At 40.1% G+C, this 22047-nt stretch overlaps 1 protein-coding gene across 3 annotated transcripts in view; it reads left to right on the top strand.

The window, feature by feature from the left end:
- MAP3K1 (mitogen-activated protein kinase kinase kinase 1) overlaps positions 1 to 22047 on the top strand; it is a 77223-nt gene that overhangs the window by 27078 nt on the left and 28098 nt on the right. For all 3 annotated transcript variants that reach the window (XM_061393483.1, XM_061393484.1, XM_061393485.1), the window contains exons 2-3: positions 18736 to 18886; positions 19524 to 19724. In XM_061393483.1, coding sequence (XP_061249467.1) covers positions 18736 to 18886; positions 19524 to 19724 — 352 coding nt within the window. The remainder of the gene's footprint in view (positions 1 to 18735; positions 18887 to 19523; positions 19725 to 22047) is intronic.

Raw genomic sequence — 22047 nt, 5'->3', positions numbered from 1 at the left:
TGTAGTATTCACATTGTAGCATTAATGAACGATGTCTTCCCAGGTGGTTCGGCGGTAAAGAATCCGCCTGTCAAACAGATGTGGGTTCAATCCCTGGGTCGGGAAGATCCCCTGGCGAAGGAAATGGCAGCTCCAGTCTTCCTGCCTGGGAAATCCCATGGACAGAGAAGCCTGGCAGGCTGTGGTCCACGTGGTCCCAGAAGAGTGGGATACAACATAGTGACTAAACAGCAACAATTAATTAACCATTAATTAACAACTAAAGAGCAATTAATAAATGAACCATGTTCATTCTGGGTGTCCCTGAAACAACATCTTGTAGTCTGATCTGATTTGGTTAAATTCTTGAATTCCCGAAAGGTTGGGGATTACTTAAGATTCTGTAGCTAGGGAGGAGGGTTCAGGATGGGGAACATGTGTATACCTGTGGTGGATGCATGTTGATACATGGCAAAACCAATACAATATTGTAAAGTTAAAAAATAAAAAAAAAGATTCTGTAGCTGGTTAATGGCCTAGTTATGACTTCCCAATCCTGTTATTAATTCAGTAGCACATGTTTATTTTTAAGGAAATATTTCAGCCATGCAGAGGGAAAATACCAGAGAATAATATAATGAACAGCCATAAAATCTTTACCCATATTTAAGAAATGCTAATATTTTATCATATTTGCTGCAGTTGGATGTTAAGGAAATGAGTGTGCTTTAGACACAGCTGGAGCCTCCTTTGTCTTCTTACCCTCGTCCTCCTCGCTCCCCAGAGGTAATGGGCCCCTGTAGCCTGTTAGCAGTCTTCACATCCCAGACGTCTCTAATCAGCGTTATTTCCTCCTGAAACCAGAAAAAATAGTTTTATTTTGTTATTGTTATCTGCTTTTCAACTAACATATTGTTAAGGGAAACTGAAGTAACATAGACCAGAAGGAAGAGCACAGGGCCTCAAAGCCAGAGAAACCTGGTTTGGAAACTCAGAATTCCCACTTACTGTGGATTCTTAGTCAGACTTATTAATCTTCCCAGCAGAGTTTCTTTGTTTGCACAGTGTGGACACTGAGTCTTACCTTGTAGCTTTGTGAGAGGTTTCATGGAGCCCCTGGCATAGTACCCGGTACGGACGAGGGGCTCCGTAAGGAACAGCAGCAGTGTAATAATGAGGATGGTGGTGGTTGTAGTTATTTAGTGTGTGCTCACCATACACTTGACGCCATTTTAAGTGCTTCATCCATGTTCGTTCTTTGTAAAACTGAGATGATAACTGTATGCAAAGGGTTTAAAACAGTGCAAGGTACATAGGAAGTACATCAGAAGTATTGGCTATTATCGCCATTTTACAGAAAAAGGAAATTACTGGAAGCAAATTAGGGGGGTGAACTTACTTTTGAGCACTTTACCTGTACGCGTGTTTAATCCTATGGTAGGTATTATTCTTTTTACGGTGAGGAAGTTGAGGTACAGAGAGGTTAAATAACTTGGGTCAAAGCCATCCAGCTGGTCCGTGTCAGACCTTGGGTTTTAACCCAGGCCTTCTAGCTCCAGAACTCTCATCACTGATCACCATGCCATATGTCTTGATGACACTTGTGGTACAGCTTCTTTATCTCCCCTATCCCAGGAACGTGTACATCAAGTTATGCCATCTCCTTTGAATAAGAAGCCCTTTTGATTTTGCTGAGTATACAACTGAGATTTTACTGGTTTGGGTGGCTGTTGCCCCATCTGTGCCCCTAATAGACACCCCCGTAGTTTCTAAACTCCCCAGTGAGGACCTGTCATGTACTAGTGGACGGATTTGGGCAGTTCCCTGTAGCCTTCTCTGGATGACGTGGAACAATGGACTGGTTCCAGATTGAGAAAGGAGTACGTCAAGGCTGTATATTGCCACCCTGCTTATTTAACTTACATGCAGAGTACATCATGCGAAATGCTGGGCTAGATGAAGCACAAGCTTTAATCAAGATTGCCAGGAGAAATATCAGTAACCTCAGATATGCAGATGACACCACCCTTATGGCAGAAGGTGAAGAGGAACTAAAGAGCCTCTCGATGAAGGTGAAAGAGAAGAGTGAAAAAGCTGGCTTAAAATTCAGCATTTAGAAAACTAAGATCATGGCATCTGGTCCCATCACTTCATGGTGAATAGATGGGGAAACAGTGGAAACAGTGACAGACTTTATTTTCTTGGGCTCCAGAATCACTGCAGGTGGTTACTGCAGCCATGAAATTAAAAGACGCTTGCTCCTTGGAAGAAAAGCTCTGACAAACCTAGACAGCATATTAAAAAGCAGAGACATTACTTTGCCAACAAAGGTCAGTCTAGTCAAAGCTATAGTTTTTCCAGTAGTCATGTACAGATGTGAGAGTTGGACCGTAAAGAAGGCTGAGTGTGGAAGAATTGATGCTTTCGAATTGTGATGTTGGAGAAGACTCTTGAGAGTCCCTTGGACAGCAAAGAGATCAAACCAGTCAATCCTAAAGCAAATCAGTCCTGAATATTCATTGGAAGGACTGATGCTGAAGCTGAAGCTCCAGTACTTTGGCCACCTGATGTGAACAGCTGACTCATTAGAAAAGACCCTGATGCTGGGAAAGATTGAGGGCAGGAGGAGAAGGGGATGACAGAAGACGAGATGGTTGAATGGTGTCACCGACTCAATGGACATGAGTTTGAGCAAGCTCCAGGAGGTGGCGATGGACAGGGAAGCCTGGCGTGCTGCAGTCCATGGGGTCGCAAAGAGTTGGACACACATGAGCGACTGAAAAACAACAGTGACAGTGTCTGGATGGCACTGCCTCCTTCGGCCACACGCGTCTCACTGCCTCTGCTTTCCCCTGACCTGCTCCCCACCAGTCACTGCGGAAGCGCTGTCATCAGCGCTGAAGACGTGTGAGTGCTTCCGCAATGCCAGAGCTCCAGGGGTTTTCGAGAAGCAAGGGCCGTTCCCCAGGCCCCTTTTTTATTTCAAGTTCTGGGGTCTTCCTCTAGGCGTGTAGAGATTTTTAAAGTAATGGCTTGTCAGGGGTTTTTCTTGGCTGATCTTTGTCTTCTCTCCAGGCTTAAATCTTAAGCAGAGTGAATACAATGGGCCTGGGGCAGATCTTAGTGACGGACTCTGGCCTCTGCAATGCAGGAGACCTGTGTTCAATCACTGGGTCAGGAAGATGCCCTGAAGTAAGAAATGGCAACCCACTCCAGTATTCTTGCCTAGAGAATTCAATGGACAGGGGAGCCTGGAGTCCACGGGGTTGGCAAAGAGTCGGACACAACTAAGCGACTGACACACTGGTCTCTGCTAGTGGTTAGACTAGGCCAAATTTGAATTGTCTGACATCCACTGCTCTTAGGATGAGTTCGTACCAGGTGAGTTTACTCATCTCTGGCTGGCTGTCAAATAATCTTGTCACCCATATTTTGATTTTTAGAGGCTTAATTTCACTGAAGGCAGTTGCTGAATTTTATGGAAGCTTGAAAAGCCACCATTGAAACAGTATTAACTGGTATTAATTTCTTGTCTGTATTTTTCTTCTTAGACCTATTGACTAATTTGAGCCAGAAAGGATATAGAGATGATCCTGTACAGATTTCTCACAGTATATTCTAAGGACCGCCACTCTGTCAAAGGTGTTTTGCTTATAAGGACTTTTGTGCCAAATTAGTGTGAGAAATACTGTTACCTTCTTTTTTTTTTCCTTCTTGAAAAAGTATGATGAACTTGTCTTTAAATGAATATGTTTAACTTTATGTAGTGTTTCCTAAACAGAACAATAAATTGTTTAGTACTCTGTTGGACCTTATTTTCACCAAAGCTGTTTCTTTTGTCAAGAAAGTCTTTTAACCTTCATCAGCTTCATGCCTGCTAGTCCTTTTCTTTCCTTAAAAACTATTCAGGCATCACCTCCTTTGTAGGTCTTTCCAGGACTCTGCTACAAAAAATTAAGGATGGAGATCCACTCCATCCTTGCAGCTGTTTATGATCTGTTAAAATACTCCTATTGTAGCAGTGCTGGCACGTTTTCTCTCTTCTGCTAGACTAAGCGCCTAAAGGGATGGAGATCCTGTCTTTTTTCTTTATCCCACTTTGTATCTCTGTTGCCTAGTTCAGAGCTTACACATAGTAGGCGTGCCAGCATTCACTGAACAGAATGGTTTTCTAGCATTAAAAGCATAGAGAAGAAAAGCGACATTTGTCAGGAAGTTATTCTTCCTCATTCTGAGCATCCCAGTTAACGTGCCTTTCCACCAGCTAGAAAGAAGTACTATAGAAATAGTACTAGCTGTTCCATGGGGTTTGAAAGAGATCATTCTCCTAGCACAGGCTATAAGAGGGCTTTGTGCTCTACTTCAGCACTATATGCCTTCTCCGTTAATCTGGGAACATTAAAAACAACCAAAGGGTTTTTATTAATACAGAAGGTATTCAAGGAAATGACAGCCCAACTCCAGTATTCCTGCCTGGAAAATCCCATGGACAGAGGAGCCTGGCAGCTACTGTCCATGGAGTCGCAGAAGAGTTGGACCCAACTTAGCGACTCAACAACAGTAGTTCATGTTACATTTTTAACTTTACTTTTCTTCAACTGTGAAAGGGGAAAGTGTGCAGTAACATACCACTTTCCCAACTACTAGTTTTGTTCATTTGATCTTTAGAATATTCAAACCCAAGTGGTCACATTTCTTTCAAGATAATTGGCTTAGTAAAAATGTAGTCACATACCCATTGGAGAATGTTCCAGAGAAACATACTTAAGAGCTCACCGTAACACTAACTTGGGATCTTTTTGATGAAAACCAAAATGGCGAAGGAGCAGCCATCTTTCTCCCCTGGATGCCTGCCTTGTGCCACGGATTGTGTGCCAGCGCCCTTGGCGGAGGACAGGACACGGCTTTGCTGAAAGCGGCCCCATGGTAGTAGTGTATAGGGATTTCTAATATACTTCTCTAAAAGCTCACTTAGTTTATGCATCAGTTGTCTTTTACACATTCCCAACCCTAGACTCGTCAAGTAGCATGAAAGGGGAATTCTTGAAAGGAAATACACATTTAGCAAAATACTGTAAAAAAATTAGCATCCTTTTCCTTGCTTACTGATCTATATTCAACAATTAAGGAAGAGGATGCTCACACATCCCAGTGTTTTTTTTTTTTTAACAGTTTCTAAAGGTTCTTCGTCAGTTATCAAGGACACAACAAAGGAAGGAATAAACAGTGGAATTTTTAGCACTGAATATTAAAAGAATACAGGCTTACAGAGTGAAAAGTATTTGAAGCTTTCGTGGGTTTTTGTTGGAGAGGAACAGATGAGAAGTGGAACCATACTTAAACTCCCACTGTAAGCATTGGCTCTCAAAAAACAGTTTGCATTAAGCCTGTAGATTTTCTCAGTTCACGAGTGAGAAGAGTTGTGTGACTCTTACCCCATGGGAAGGTGGATAGAATAGTATTATATTATTTATAAATTTTGTTACAGAAGTGGTTACTTTGATGAATACCCCCCCAAAAAAGTATTTTTGTACAATATTAAGTTTAAGTTGTAAATATTCCAGTGACAGCTAGTAACTTGTCAGTCCATTTTGTTTTGTCTGTCATGGTAACAGAACCACACTCACTGTTTTTCTGTCACTAAGGTATTCATATATTTTGTGAGACAATGACTTTTATAAAATCATGAAACTCGTATTTCTCTCCAGTTCTGACCATTTTTACAGTTTTCATTTGTCTGCATAAATATCGTCATCAAATTTCAGTTCATAATTTGAGACAAGTGAGTGAATTTCATTGAAGTTGAATCTTAAGACATTACAGAACTGACAACATGTTGGTTTCACTGCAGTCGGTTTTGTTTTCTTTTCTGCCCACACAGGAGGGGTATTAACTTGAAAAGACACCTGCCCTCACCTTCTCTGGTTTTTCTCTTTGACTGCTTCTTTAAAAATAATGCTGCCTTTTTTTTAAAATTTCAAATTGCTGAATCTTCTAGGATTTTAATTTCCTTACTAATCTAATTTGATTACTGACTTTATTCATCTTATTTCCTTTTTCTTTAAAATTCTTGTCAATTTTAGTAGTCATTGCATATCCTTGATTTTCTATACATAGCTACTTCCCCCTTGAATTTTGCTGTATATTTGAGCTATCTGAATTATCTTTTCCTCTAACGAGTTTTAACTTTTATTGCAGTTTGACATTTTCTGACATTTACTGGTCAGCTACACACTTGTCAGTACATATGATTACTATCTTGTATTATCCCCCCACCTTGATAAAGTATATCTAATTAGTTTCATACTTATATTGGGTGATTTTTATACTTATCTATTAGCACGTTTAGAAGGAAGAATGATTATTTTTTCCAGATTTTGATAGAACATCTTGGTTCCATTACTGAGTGATTACATCAGTAATACAGATTAAATTGATTTGTTTGTGGTACATTAATAACTTGGATGTAGTGGCTTTTAATGGAATCCACTAGCTACATTTCTGAGAGACATGGATGCCCCAAGGAAACATCTTAACCAAGTTTTTGCATTGCTGCTTTATTTTTTTTCTTGGACTGGGTAGGTATTAAGAAATGATTTAGAAAATCACTTTACATTGGACCTTTTATTTGTTTATCTGGGTTCTCAGCCACAAGAAACATAGCCCCTTTAGTTTGATGTTATTTACTCACTATCTGGGAAGATCCCCTGGAGAAGGAAATGGCAGTTCACTCCAGTGTTTTTGCCTGGGACAGTCCCATGAACAGAGGAGCATGGCAGGCTACAGTCCATGGTGTTGCAAGAATCGGACGCTATGGAAGCACAACAGCACAAGTTTACCTACCTGAAAGTCTAGCCTTGGTGTTTTACTTTAAATATGTCAGTGACTTTGGAGGCTGTTGAAGTCATCCAAAATGCTCATATGTCAATTTTATAAGATTTACTTTACTTTGATAAAACCTGCAAGACAGTCTTATCATTTGACTATTCTTAACGAATGTTTGTGATCAAGAAAGGTTTCTTGTAATCATTAAATAGTCTTGAGCAGAATTAAATGAAAAATTAAAAATAAGATTCATGAAAGAAAACAAACTAGAATCTTTTTTCTTTCTTCCCTTAAGTCTCTGTTGATCATAATAGTGTCCTAATTGCTAGTTACCGATATTTTATATACCTTAAAAAACATTTGTTTTAATGATGTCTGAGCTTGTAGCACACTGACTTAAAATTATCAGGAGTAAAAAATTATCAGGAGTATTTACTTCTCTGTGGAGTTTACTCATTCTGTAGACTTTATTAATTGCTTTAAATATTTTCGTGCATCTCTAGCATGTATATTAAAAACATATATTATAGAAGAGCTGTGCAGTTAAAATACAGTTTTCTTTTTGATTCTCTTGTCTTCTCTAAAGGGAGACTTTGAGGCATGTAGCTTACTCCGTATATGTGTTAGTTGCTCAGTCATGACCGATTCTTTTCGACCCCATGGGCTATAGCTCACCAGGTTCCTCTGTCCATGGAATTCTCCAGGCAAGAATACTGGAGTGGGTTCCCATTCCCTTCTCCAGGGAATCTTCCCAACCCAGGGATCAAACCCCGGTCTCCCACATTGCAGGCAGATTCTTTTCTATCTGGGCCACCAGGGAAGCCCAGTTTACTCCATAAACTTCATCAAAAAAAGCTTACACAGAGTTGCCACCTTTAAAAATGGCTTAATATTGCCTATTAGCTCTGCGTTTTGTAAATTCCCTGTTACTATATTTATACAGTGATTGTTAAATCAGTCTTTTATGAATTGCTAATTTAAAAGTAGTAAACCTTTTGAATATTCTTTCTTTTCTCTTTGAAATGTTTATATACCCCAGAGGCACTCATTTCTGGTAGAAGTTATGGGTTAAACAGGCTGTATGTGTCTATTACATGTGCTGGGTACATCTGCAGTGTTATTTTCCAGATCTTCATTGATTAGGAGTGATAACCAGCTATGCTAACTCCAGATCGTTGATTGTTTATCAAGCCTATGGCGTCAGTTCCTCTGGGTGCTTTGTTTGTGGCAGCAGGGTGTGGCCCAGGGAAAGGACTTACCCTTGAAAAACGGGCACTTTCCATGTCTAGGTTGGCATAGGTCAACTAGAGAGTGAGTATTTGCAGTGTGATTATCCACTAATTTTTTGGTTTAATTTTGGTTAATTTCATACAACTTATACCGTGCTGTGCTTAGTTGCTCAGTTGTGTCTGACTCTTTGTGACCCAGTGGATTGTAACCCGCCAGGCTCCTCTGTCCATGGCAATTTTCCAGGCAAGAATACTGGAGTGGGTTGCCAGGCCGTCCTCCAGGGGATCTTCCCGACCCAGGGATTGAACCCAGGTCTCCCGCATGGAAAAGACTCTGATGCTGGGAGAGATTGGGGGAAGGCGAAGAAGGGGACGACAGAAGATGAGATGGCTGGATGGCATCACTGACTCGATGGACGTGAGTCTCAGTGAACTCCGGGAGTTGATGATGGACAGGGAGGCCTGGCGTTCTGCGATTCATGGGGTTGCAAAGAGTCGGACACGACTGAGTGACTGAACTGAACTGAACTGAACCTTAGTATACATAAAGATTTCCAGAACAGTTTAGATTATGGATAACTTTAGACTCTCAATTCTCTTGGTGTCTAAGCAATCTCAAAAAACCTTGGAAAACACACTGAATTATTTGGGACAGGCACAATTCAGAGCCACCCAGTTGATGCCTACCTGTGAAGTTCTCTTAGCAGCAGGAATTCATATACTAAAACCCATAAGCTTTGTTACCGAAAAGAGGGAGAGCAAGGGAGGAACTATCTCCCAAAACAAAACCAGACCACTCTGGGATCCTTAAAATTTAAGTTGCCAGGTAAAAAGCAAGAGAAGGAAACTTTGGTAAGGATAAGGAGAGTGTGGTGACGCATAAAGGCTGTTAACAACAGAGGCCAGCAACCCCTTACCATGGACAGAGCACTGTGCTAACAGCTCCAAGCGGGTCACTTCAGTCAGTTCTCATGAGAATGGGACTCTCTATTGTTGGCTAGTCATGGGGCTTGTGGGATCCTAGTTCTTGACCAGGGATTAAACCTGCGCCACCTGCAGTGGAAGCAGAGTCCTAACCACTGGGCCACCAGGGAAGTCCCGATGATGAGACTCTTTACTATCCCACTGGCAGATTAAACAAACAAACAAACCAACAAACCAGGAGGTTACGTTATGTGTCCAAGGTAATAAAGTCTGTATGCAAAAAACACAGGATTTAAATTCAGATGTGAATGACTTCAAGGGCGAAAGGAAACTTAGTGTTTTACAAGTGCTTAAAATTTGGAGACCTAGATCTGAGGCCAAAAAAATCTGTATCTTAGTTGTAAAACAACTTTATTTTCCCTTAAGATAATTTCTCCAGAGATATATGGTCAATGGCAACTGCTGGCCTTTTCCCTCTTCTGAGCAAGGAGGACTAAATAAAATCATTGTTAAGAGTAACCCTTCCATCTTTATGTAATGCAACATTACAACATAATATGTAAAAGTAGCTCGCATTATGAAAACTAGGCCCCCTAAGAGTTCACTTCAGGTTGTGCTCAGGAGCATTTGGCTCTGAGAACGAAAGAAACTAGTAACTTTCTTTTTCCCTCAGTGCAGAGTAAATATGCTGACTTTAGTACGATAAAGGACTGTTGATTTCTTGGTATGAGCATGTCCACAGTATAATGAGTCTTATAATACATTGAATTTCTACCAGAAATCTTTATCAGGGGACAAAAACTATCTGCAGTGTTGCCTGCAAACCTTCCCAGTTAGTCCTTTGAAGGATACAGGCACAAAATTTCATCCTCAAAAAGCTCATGTTCTGGTTAACTCATCAAGGGTGGAATAATATGGGGGTTAAATAACAAAGACAACAAATAGCTAATTATCAACAATGATTATAATATAAGCAGTTTAATACCACCTTAGTTATTTTGATTGATTCACACTTAAAAATTATTCTGAACTGTCTTATACATACTAAAAATCTATCTGGTATCAGGGATTTGTTTCTAATAAAATATTACCCCATTTGAGTTTTAAGATTATAATTATTCTCCACCAAAAATTATAGGATTTTGAAAAGTGGGCTTCCCTGGTGGCTCAGATGGTAAGAATGTGCCTGCAATGCAGGAGACCCAGATTCAATTCCTGGATTGGGAAGAGGCCCTGGAGCAGGGAACGGCAACCCACTCCAGTATTTTTGAGATTCATCATCTAATCAATTAATATAGTTATAACAAAGTTTTTTTTTTTAAACACGAACTAATCTAAACAGATTAACATTGTTACAGATTAAGCTTTATCCTCCTTTCATATTTATTTAAAAAACATGAGGTTTCTTACTTTTTTTGAATGAATCTGTAACTGACCTAGGGCTTCAAAAAAAACCTTCTCCCCTGAGGTTAGGTTTATATAGTTTAGTCTCTTTCTAGACCTACAGAATTTACCTGCTAATATTTAAAAAAACAAGATGCTTCACTTGCCTCTTCTCAATGAAGCCACTCAGTCCTCCATTTATCTGGTACCAGGCACTGTTGATTAGACTGTCACTCCTGTAGTTCTCCCTCCTCTTGTCTTTTGGGAGATGATTTTCCCTGGTTCTAAAACTCTAATATTCATTCGTATCATGTACGAGACCCTCTTCCTGGAACCTCTTACATGCCAGCCACTGGCCTCTTCTCATGGCACTAAATCTCTTCTTAAGCACACCAAGATATTTCATGTCTCTCTGCCTTTGAGGATTTTTTTCCTGATAGGAATATACCTTTTGAAATCTCATATGCCTTCAGTAAAGAATTTCCTACCACCGTTCTACAGCAGTTAGCCGTTCCCTCCCAGGATGCTATTAATAGTATTAATTATCATACAGCATAAACTCTAGTTTTTAAGAACCTGCTTCCCTCATCACACTGGGAGCTCCTCCGGGACGGGTTACCACATCTTATTCACTCTTCTGTCATCAGCGCCAAGTGTCCTGGACAGGCCACAGAGGCACCCGACATGAGGCCAGAGGGCCTACCCAGTCATAGCCGCCTTCCTTTCCCAGCGGTCTCTGACACCCGGGGCACCATGCTTTACACATCTAAACCCATCTTGCAGTTCACAGTTGGCTGGCGCAGGAATGTACCCTGATCCAAAGACCCACTGCACTGGACGGTGCTGTACATCTTAACCAGACCTTCTCTCTGTGGGAGTTTGAATACGGGATACCTGGAGAGTATCACTGTGGGAAGAATGACGTCCAAATAGACAAAAATAGCAAAGCAGTGACTAGGAGCAAGGAGACAGAAACAAGGGAGAAGAGAGAGAAGTTAGTCAGAAGGAAGATGTGGTTAGAGACAGGGAGAGGGGAAGAAGCAATAAAAGTGAACACAAGTGTTGTACCTGGCTCCCCCGTCCATGCTGTCAGTCAACTGAAGCTACTTTGGTGTCTCCCCGGGGCGTGGATCACCACGTTCTCCAAAGGCCACGTGTACGCGCTGCAGGGGAGAAACTTCACGAGTCCCTCGGTGTGCACTGAAATCACCCCTAACGATCTCTCTCCCCTGCAACCCCAAAGAGCCGATGAAAACACTAACTCAACACAGAAGACACTCGAACAGGCCCAAACCCCCGTCGATCTGACTCTGAAGCCTGTGCTCTTCATTGTATTGGCAGGTCACTGTCAAATCTGATTCTGTTTTTATAACAAGTCATCGTCAGAAGTCTATGCTGATACTTGCTTGGGGACTCAGGTTTAAACAAGTTTTTTTTTTTTTTTTTCAATAGAGTTTATTTATTTATTTTTTTAATTTTATTTTATTTTTAAACTTTACATAATTGTATTAGTTTTGCCAAATATCAAAAAATGAATCCACCACAGGTATACATGTGTTCCCCATCCTGAACCCTCCTCCCTCCTCCCACCATCCCTCTGGGTCGTCCCAGTGCACTAGCCCCAAGCATCCAGTATAGTGCATTGAACCTGGACTGGCAACTCGTTTCTTACATGATATTTTACATGTTTCAATGCCATTCTCCCAAATCTTCCCACCCTCTCCCTCTCCCACAGAGTCCATAAGACTGTTCTATACATCAGTGTCTCTTTTGCTGTCTCGTACACCGGGTTATTGTTACCATCTTTCTGAATTCCATATATATGCGTTAGTATACTGTATTGGTGTTTTTCCTTCTGGCTTACTTCACTCTTAAACAAGTTTTTTAAATGGTGACTTTCATTATAAGAATTAAAGGAGCAGATTAATTGTATAAATTAGTGGAGTACTTCACTGTAACAGTAATAGTGACTACAGTGATATGAAACCTTTCCGGAAATTAATGAGGTTTACATGCACACATACCTGGTAAAAGAAAAACCCTGTTTATGTCTGATCTGTGAAGATTATAACAAAACAATAAATATGTAAAAAAAAACTTGTTTTTCTTCCCAATTTTGTTTTTGTTTCAGAGATAAATGAAGCTGAGTAGGTACGATTTTTTTCCCCCGCGGGCAAGTGGAATAGAATTTATATTTTACTGAATTTAAGATTCCATTGGTTGTAAGTTGTATCATTATTTTGTATACCATGGAGAAATTTTAAAAACCCTGCCAATTATAACAGCAGTTTGATTTAAAAAGGCATTCAGATTTCAGAGATATTAAAATGTGAGGCACAGGCATGAGAAAGTTGAACTAAGAGATCTTATAGACAGAGTACCTGAAGAACTATGGATGGAAGTTCGTGACCTTGTACAGGAGGCAGGAGTCAAGACCACCCCCAAGAAAAGAAATGCAAAGAGGCAAAATGGTTGTCTGAGGAGGCCTTAAAAGTAGCTGAGAAAAGAAGAGAAGCTAAAAGCAAAGGAGAAAAGGAAAGATACACCCATTTGAATCCAGAGTTCCAAAGAATAGCAAGAAGAGATAAGAAAGCCTTCCTCAGTGATCAGTGCAATGAAATAGAGGAAAACAATAGAATGGGAAAGACTAGAGATCTCTAAGAAAATTAGAGATACCAAGGGAACATTTCATGCAAAGATGGGCACAATAAAGGACAGAAATGGTATGAACTTAACAGAAGCAGAAGATATTAAGAAGAGGTGGCAAGAATACACGGAAGAACTACAAAAAAGATCTTCATGACCCAGATAACCATGATGGTGTGATCACTCACCTAGAGCTGGACATCCTTTAATGCGAAGTCAAGTGGGCCTTAGGAAGCATCAGTACAAACAAAGCTAGTGGAGGTGATGGAATTCCAGTTGAGCTCTTTCAAATCCTAAAAGATGATGCTGTGAAAGTGCTGCACTCAATACGCCAGCAAATTTGGAAAACTCAGCAGGGGCCATGGGACTGGAAAAGGTCAGTTTTCATTCCAATCCCAAAGAAAGGCAATGCCAAAGAATGCTCAAACTATCGCACAGTTGTACCCATCTCACACGGTAGCAAAGTAATGCTCAAAATTCTCCAAGCCAGGCTTCTACAGAATGTGAACTGTGAACTTCCAGATGTTCAAGCTGGTTTTAGAAAAGGCAGAGGAACCAGAAATCAAATTGCCAACATCTGCTGGATCATGGAAAAAGCAAGAGAGTTCCAGAAAAGCATCTATTTCTGCTTTATTGACTATGCCAAAACCTTTGACTGTGTGGATTGCAATAAACTGTGGAAAATTCTGAAAGAGATGGGAATACCAGACCACCTGACCTGCCTCCTGAGAAGTCTGTATGCCGGTCAAGAAGCAACAGTTAGAACTGTACATGGAACAACAGATTGGTTCCAAATCGGAAAAGGAATACGTCAAGACTGTATATTGTTATCTTGCTTATTTAACTTCTATGCAGAGTACATCATGAGAAGCACTGGACTGGCTGAAGCACAAGCTCTAATCAAGATTGCTGGGAGAAATATCAGTAACCTCAGATATGCAGATGACACGACCCTTACGCCAGAAAGCAAAGAACTAAAGAGCCTCTTGATGAACGTGAAAGAGGAGAGTGAAAAAATTGGCTTAAATCTCAACATTTAGAAAACTAAGATCATGGCACCTGGTCCCATCATTTCATGGCAGATGGGAAACAATGGAAACAGTGAGAGACTTTATTTTCTTGGGCTCCAAAATCACTGCAGATGGTGACTGCAGCCATGAAATTAAAAGATGCTTGCTGCTTGGAAGGAAAGCTATGACCAACCTAGACAACATATTAAAATACAGAGATATTACTTTGCCAGCAAAGGTCCGTCTAGTCAAGGCTATGGTTTTTCCAGTGGTCATGTATGGATGTGAGAGTTGGACTGTGAAGAAAGCTGAGTGCCGAAGAATTGATGCTTTTGAACTGTGGTGTTGGAGAAGACTCTTGAGAGTCCCTTGGACTGCAAGGAGGTCAAACCAGTCAACCCTAAAGGAAATCAGTCCTGAATATTCATTGGAAGGACTGGTGCTGAAGCTGAAGCTCTAATACTTTGGCCACCTGATGCGAAGAACTGACTCATTGGAAAAGTCCTTGGTGCTGGGAAAGATTGAAGTCAGAAGAAGGGGATGACAGAGGATGAGATGGTTGGATGGCATCACCAACTCTATGGACATGAGTTTGAGCAAGCTCTGGGAGTTGGTATAGGGAAGCCTGGCGTGCTGCAGTCCATGGGGTCACAGAGTTGGATACGACTGAGCAACTGAACTGAACTGAAAATGTGAGGCACAGGCATGAGAAAGTTGAACTAAGAGTGAGTGGAAAGTTTATACGAGTTTAATGGAGGAGGTGGTGGCTGGGCCCAGGACCTGTGTCCCCGTGGAAGGCTTGGAAATGCTGAAGCTCTGGAGTGCTGGGAGGACACACAGAGGGTCCTAGCTGTCTTCCTTAGGCTGGATAATTTTTTTTAATATGAAAAAATATACATTTTAGAACTAATAGTATATAACTGTTACTTACAAAGATATTAGAAAAAACAGGTTTAAATTTGCAGATCAGTTTAGGAACAACGAAAATTGTTCCACTGAATAACATTTCAGTTACAGACTGAGTCTTATATTAAGTGCAGAACTGCAAAAAGATTAAGTAACATGAGTAATCATTAAATTTTAAAACTAGGAAGGTCCTCAGAACTGCCAAAGATGTTAACAAATGATCATTCATTTAGTATTTGTTTTCATACCGATTGTAAGCCAGGCATTATTAGATGTTGGGTATATAGCCATGGATGGAAACACTGGTCCTCTGCCTTCACTGAGCTTAGTTTGGGGGGCAGTGCAGTTTATAGGTTTGCCAACAGCAGTGAACACTTCAAAGAAAAAGTACAGAGCTGTGGAAGAGTGGAACTAGAGGTTCCTAATTGAGAGTGGGAAGGGTCTGTAAGGAGTTGAAGAAAAGCCACTGAGTGGGTATAAATTAATGAGGTAAAAAGGAGACAAGAAACAGCTTGTGCAAAAAACCTGAGCAGGAGAGATGGAGCCAGTCAGTGAAACAGAGTGTAGGGGGGGTGACTTCATTTGAGGTAAGACTGGATGATGCAGGGCCTCATAAGCCATTACATTTTGGATTTTTACTCTCAGCCCAGGGGGAAGCTACCAGAGGGTTTTAATGGGGAAAGTGACCTTGGCTGCTCTGTGAAGCCTAGATTGGAGTAAGGTTCAAAGTGAAGAAGGCCCCTCAGGAGTCTGCTGCTAATTGAGACCAGCTAAGGCAGAAGTGAAGAGGAACTAAAAAGCCTCTTGATGAAAGTGAAAGAGGAGAGTGAAAAAGTTGGCTTAAAGCTCAACACTCAGAAAACTAAGATCATGGCATCTGGTCCCATCACTTCATGGGAAATAGATGGGGAAACAGTGGAAACAGTGTCAGACTTTATTTTTGGGGGCTCCAAAATCACTGCAGATGGTGACTGCAGCCATGAAATTAAAAGACGCTTACTCCTTGGAAGGAAAGTTATGACCAACCTAGATAGCATGTTCAAAAGCAGAGACATTACTTTGCCAACAAAGTTTCGTCTAGTCAAGGCTATGGTTTTCCCTGTGGTCATGTATGGATGTGAGAGTTGGACTGTGAAGAAAGCTGAGCGCCGAAGAATTGATGCTTTTGAACTGTGGTGTTGGAGGAGACTCTTGAGAGTCCCTTGGACTGCAAGGAGATCCAACCCGTCCATTCTGAAGGAGATCGGTCCTGGGTGTTCTTTGGAAGGAATGATGCTCAAGCTGAAACTCTAGTCCTTTGGCCACCTCATGCGAAGAGCTGACTTATTGGAAAAGACCCTGATGCTGGGAGGGATTGGGGGCAGGAGGAGAAGGGGACGACAGAGGATGAGATGGCTGGATGGCATCACCGACTCGATGGACATGAGTTTGAGTGAACTCCGGGAGTTGGTGATGGACAGGGAGGCCTGGCGTGCTGCGATTCATGGGGTCGCAAAGAGTCGGACACGACTGAGCGACTGAACTGAAGGTGACAATCTGACCTGAGCATTGTGACTGAAAGTATGTGTTCTTGAGGATAATCTGTATTAACCGAAGTCTTAATTTGTGTACATTTGGACCCAGCAATTCCATTTTCGGGTATTTATTCTAAAGGAATAATCTTAGATGTGTGCAAAAGTTGAACCACTGGTATGTTTAAATATTTATATTTACTATTATGTATTAAATATAAATAATAGATAGGAATAAGAAATTGGTTTGAAAGATTATAGTATTTTCAAAAAGTGGAAAGGAAAGAGGAAAATCATACCCCCTTGAAGATTTGTTTAGATAAGGAGAGTTCTCTGTGTGTTTGAGTGGGTACTAGGGAAAAGACGCTGAAAATACAGAATTGAGAAGAGATGCTCATGAAACAAATTTGGGGAGGAGAGATCTAGGACCAGGGGAAAGATGGTACTTTGCACGGTTGCAGGAGCTTCTGGTGTAAAAATGAACTGCGGTTCTACAGTGTGATTTCTGTTTTGAGTACTAGCCTGGGAATCTTTAAGCCATGCCTTGCAACATTGTTATTGGGTGGAAAGTGCTTTTCATACCAGAGAGTTGTAAATGAATTTTTAGTGTGCAGTCAGCCCATGAATTTGCTTGCCTGTAAATTTGAGTTTCCCTGGGTAAGGATCGACTGAGCAGGATGAATTTTTGAGAAAACACTTTCTCTCTCCCTTTTCCCCTCTCCCCACTTGTGTCCCTATCCCCTTCTTTTTCGCTTCCTTTTCCTCCCTCCCTTCCTTCCCCTTGCATCCCTGCCTCTTCCTCTGATCCGCCTCTAACATTTACACTTTATGATATATTCAGAGCGGAAAAGCAGTCAAATACTTAAAGAAAATCAGCGTCCTCCTTCCCTCCCTCCCTCCCGTACTGCCTTTGTGACAGGTTTTATGCCTGTGTAGTGGAGTATTTTCCTATGTGGTGTGCCTTATGCCCCTCTGCAAGTTTCAGATGTTATGTATTCTTTGCATTAGTAAAAATATCTAGGCCAGTTTCAGGCACAGAGGTATTTAACACCCTGGTTTCCACTCCCTCCATAGTATTGATGCTTAAGTAAAACCAGTTAACTGTTATTTCCTTTCTAGTGCCTGTTTTAAGTAGGTTTTGTGTGTGTGTGTGGGGGGGGGGGTTGTTGTTGCTATTGTTGGGTTTTTTGTTGTTGTTTGCTGCTGCTTTGCAAATACTGCTGCTTTATAGTAATGATTAGCTGGAATATTCGTAGAGGAGTTTGAATTTGACTTTTTGGTAAGCTTGCAGTTATCATCTCTGGTATTTCCTTGAATATTTCCTTTTCCTATCAGTATAATTAAAAAAAAAAAAAAACTGTAGCTTTACAGAATTTCCAAAATAGTTACTGAAGTTAACTGAGTATTTTTTAAGTTGTTGCTTCTCCCAGGATGCAGTTGCTTTAACTCTTTCCTTATAAAACCAGGTTTTAAAATCCATGCCTATATGTATTGTGTGTTTCATATATCCGTGTGTGGATATGAGTGTATTTTGAAGCTAGTGGGTGTTTTACCTATTCGGCTTTGTAGAGTTAGTTCTCAAAAGTTACCAGCTTCCTGGATATTTTATTATAACTCCATAATACATTATGGTGTAAAGGTCAAAATGTTTCTACCAGGCAATTTTTTACTATTTATATATGGAGTACCCCAAGTACCATATTATTTTCTGAGAAAACAAGTTTAATTATTTAGACTTTGAAAAAATATTGTGGATTAGAAGATGTGGTTAGGTTTCACCTAGATTATTAAATGTTTAACTTATTTCCGCAAATGAGCATACTTTCCAGATTTTATCTGTATTGACTTAAGTTATTGGAATTCCTGGGATAAATAGTAGTAAAATGCTCTTTAAATATTTGTCTGTCATATACTTGAGTATGTTAAAATGGTGTAATTAGAAACAGTGCGGTTTTCATGAATGTGTTAATGCAGTGCTTAATGCCTTGAGATGCTTTATATGAACTACCTAGAAACAAAGGAAGGTCTGCAGTAAGATTACTAGTAAGCCTGCACCTTCTAAATAGAACCTTACTTTTTAAAGACATTGTTAAACTAGTGTTATCAGGCAGCATTTAACACTCTCCATGTTACAGTGTAAATTCAACAACATAGTATGATTCATAATAATATTTTCATATCTTGCTTAAGTCATTAGGGGATTTTAGCAGTTATCTTTTTAGCTACAAGTCCATTGAAAGTATGAAGTAAAACCATATTGTTCTTGAAAATTATTTTTCACATATAAATTTCATTCTCCTTATTTTTTCCTTCTGTTTTCAGTCGTGAGATGGAGAATAAAGAAACTCTCAAGGGACTGCACAAGATGGACGATCGCCCAGAAGAACGAATGATCAGGGAGAAACTGAAGGCCACCTGTATGCCAGCCTGGAAGCACGAATGGCTGGAACGGAGAAACAGGAGAGGCCCTGTGGTGAGTTACCTGCTAGAATGAAGAAAGCATAGGAGGAAGTGGAAAATTAAGCATAAATAGATCCTCTTGTAAACTCCCCCCCCCCTTCATTTTAAATGCAATGCAGTTTTATTTGCTTTGACATTTTCTAGACATTTGAACAAAATGTAGCTAATGCTGTGCTCATTAAGCAACTTAAACTGTTCTAAGGAGTAATCCCTCTGGTTGAGTGGGAGAGGTAATGCTTAAAGCAACACTGCCCTCTAATGTCTGTGTCTCTAAAATCCTTTAATTAGCAATTTGTACTGTACTTAAAAAAGAAAAACGATTTTTCCAATTTTATTTTGAAGTTTTATCTCTAAGGTAGGATCTAAGGATCTTAATTCTAAATCTTTTAAATTCATGTATGACAACATTTTAAAATGCATTATGTAAATGTTATCAACATTCAATTGATGGAGCCTAAATGACTGAAATCTGTGTGGTTAAAAATAGCCTTACACTTACAGCTTAAACTAATAAAGAAAAGTTGATAGATTTTCTGTTGTATTTGTATAATATTGCATAATTTTTAAAAACAGTTCTTGTCTTAATCTTATGTTCACATTTACTTCTTTTTTAATTTTTTAAGTAATAAAATACTGGCATTTTCATTTAGGTGGTAAAACCAATCCCTATTAAAGGAGATGGATCTGAAATTAATAACTTAGCAGCCGAGTCTCAAGGAGAGGGCCCAGCGAGCGCTGCTTCCTCAGCTCCCAAAGGCCGACGCAGCCCTTCCCCTGGCAGCTCCCCCTCAGGTCGCACAGTGAAATCTGAATCTCCAGGAGTAAGGAGAAAAAGAGTTTCTCCGGTGCCCGTAAGTTAATGTTTTAGCAAATGTGCTAAGTTTCTACAGTTTTAAAACATACTTATAACACAGGAAAGATTGGCAAACCATCTGTTAGAGCAACATTCCCAAAGTGTGCCCACAGACCCTTGGCTCAGGGTACCTGCCCTCAGATGCCTTCTGTGGATCCATTAGGTCAAAACTAATTCTGTAATAAAACTGAGATGTTATTTGCCTCTTACACTGCATTGACATTTACAGTGGTGAGTAAAGCTGCTGGTGCATTTGCCTAAATTAAAGCTACGACGGTAGAAACTGTATTCCTCACTTGGGTATTTGACAGACATTTTTCTTACAAAGAATTAAGTAAGACTCACTTCAAGGAAAACAACTCATCTGTTTGTTCACTAGTGGTAAAACTTGAGATTTCAAGCAAAAATTAGAGTTTTGGAAAACTCATATCCAACCACTATCAGCTTGATAGCTTCTCAGTACTTAGACTTATAATAGGCCAATAGTATTATCACTTGTGGGTTTTTTTTTTTTTTTGTATATTGTGCCATGAAATATATGAACTTTTAGAAGATGTACCATTTCTTTGATGTAGTATCAAAGACAAATATTCATTATTATTTGAAAAGGATTTCCCAAATACATATCTATGTGAGGCCAGATTCTCTTCATGTACTCAACCAAAATACCATGTCACAGCAGACTGAACGCAGAAGGATGGATGAGAATCTCAGTATTGAGATTCAGTACTCTGATTCAGTCTCCGTATTGAGCCAGACATCAAAGAGATTTGTAAAAAGATAGGTCCTGACCCTCCAAGACAGAGAGATTACTACTGGTAGGAATGCGAGTTAAAACTTTCTAACCTTGAAAAGCAAATGAGTGATGGCAAAATAATTGTGGTATAGTGACCAGAAGGGGGAGATTTGGGTTTCCTCACACCTAAGGTTGTTAAAGCACATAAATGCTTCAGAAAGTAAATTTTAAATAAAATTTACAGTAAAGCCCAAGATTCTCAACAGTATTTATCAGCTTTATGTGGACACACATTTAAAGTAGCTATTTTTTTAAAAACTCGAAATAGGAACAATCATTTATTAGCTCATAAATCTGAAATAGGGCGGGGCTCAGCAGGAGTGGCTCATGTCTGCTTCCTGTGGCATCTGCAGACACTAGAATATCCAAGGCTGCTTCTTCACTCCCCTGTCTAGTGCTTCAGCTGGAACAGCTGGGGGCTGTTGGCCTTTCTTTCTCATAGCACGGAAATTGGGCTGTAACAAGTGTTTCAAGCTAGGAAAGCAGGTGGAATAGATTCTCACAGCCCTCAGAAGGAACCAACCCTGCCAGCACCTTGATCGTTGATTGTGGACTTCAAGCCTCTGGAACTATGAGACTATACATTTCTGTTAAGCCAAAGAACAAAAAAAGGTGATTCAAGAGAGCAAATCCCAGCATGGATGCTCTTATGAAGCCACCACTTGGATTATGTTTACTAATGCCTTATTGCCCAAATCTAGTTACATGCCCAAATCCCAGAATCAGTGTGGTAGGGGGCTACAGAAGGGTATATAAATATACTGGGAGGTGTGGTCCATGGGGTCATCAAAGTGAAAGTCTACCGCAAATAAAGAATTGTGTCTCCCCTCCCCCTACACCCTCTTTGGGATATATATTAGACAAGGTGACTTCCTCATGCTAACGGCTACCTAACGTTTCATTATCTGGATAAAGATCATTCATGGCTTCTTTGAACTACATACTAGTGGACATTTATGTTCCTTCTCAACTTTTCATTACTAAAAGCAATCTTGCAAAAATATTTTTTATGCATGCACCATTTTGCACATCTAGTGAGCATATCCATAGTGTGAATACTTAGCAAGTCCAATAGTATATGCATGTGTACTTGTTTTGGGTTTTGTTTTACTTCTTAGTAACTGCCTATTTAAAAAATAATGGTTTTGTTAAGACAGTTCATATAGTGTACAATTCACGCATTTAATTGTACAGTTCATTGAGTTTTGGTATATTTACATAGTTGTAGCCATCACTACAATAAGTTTTAAAATATTTTCATCACTCCAGCAGAAAACCCCAGACTAATTAGCAGTCTCTCCCCAGACTTAGGCAACCTGTATACAATCTACTTCCTGACTATATACAATTTGCGTGGACCTTGTATATAAATGTAATCCTATAATATGTATAGGCTTCTGTGGCTGGTTTTTTGCTCTCAGCATCCTGCTTTCAAGGTTCATCCACGGTATAGCTTGTATCATTTTTAATTGTAGAATAGTACTCTATTGTATGGATATGCATATTTTGTTTATTTACTCATTAG

This window comes from Bos javanicus, chromosome 20 (genome assembly GCF_032452875.1).
Source record: "Bos javanicus breed banteng chromosome 20, ARS-OSU_banteng_1.0, whole genome shotgun sequence".
Lineage (NCBI taxonomy): Eukaryota > Metazoa > Chordata > Mammalia > Artiodactyla > Bovidae > Bos > Bos javanicus.
This window is presented reverse-complemented; position numbering and strand designations above follow the sequence as displayed.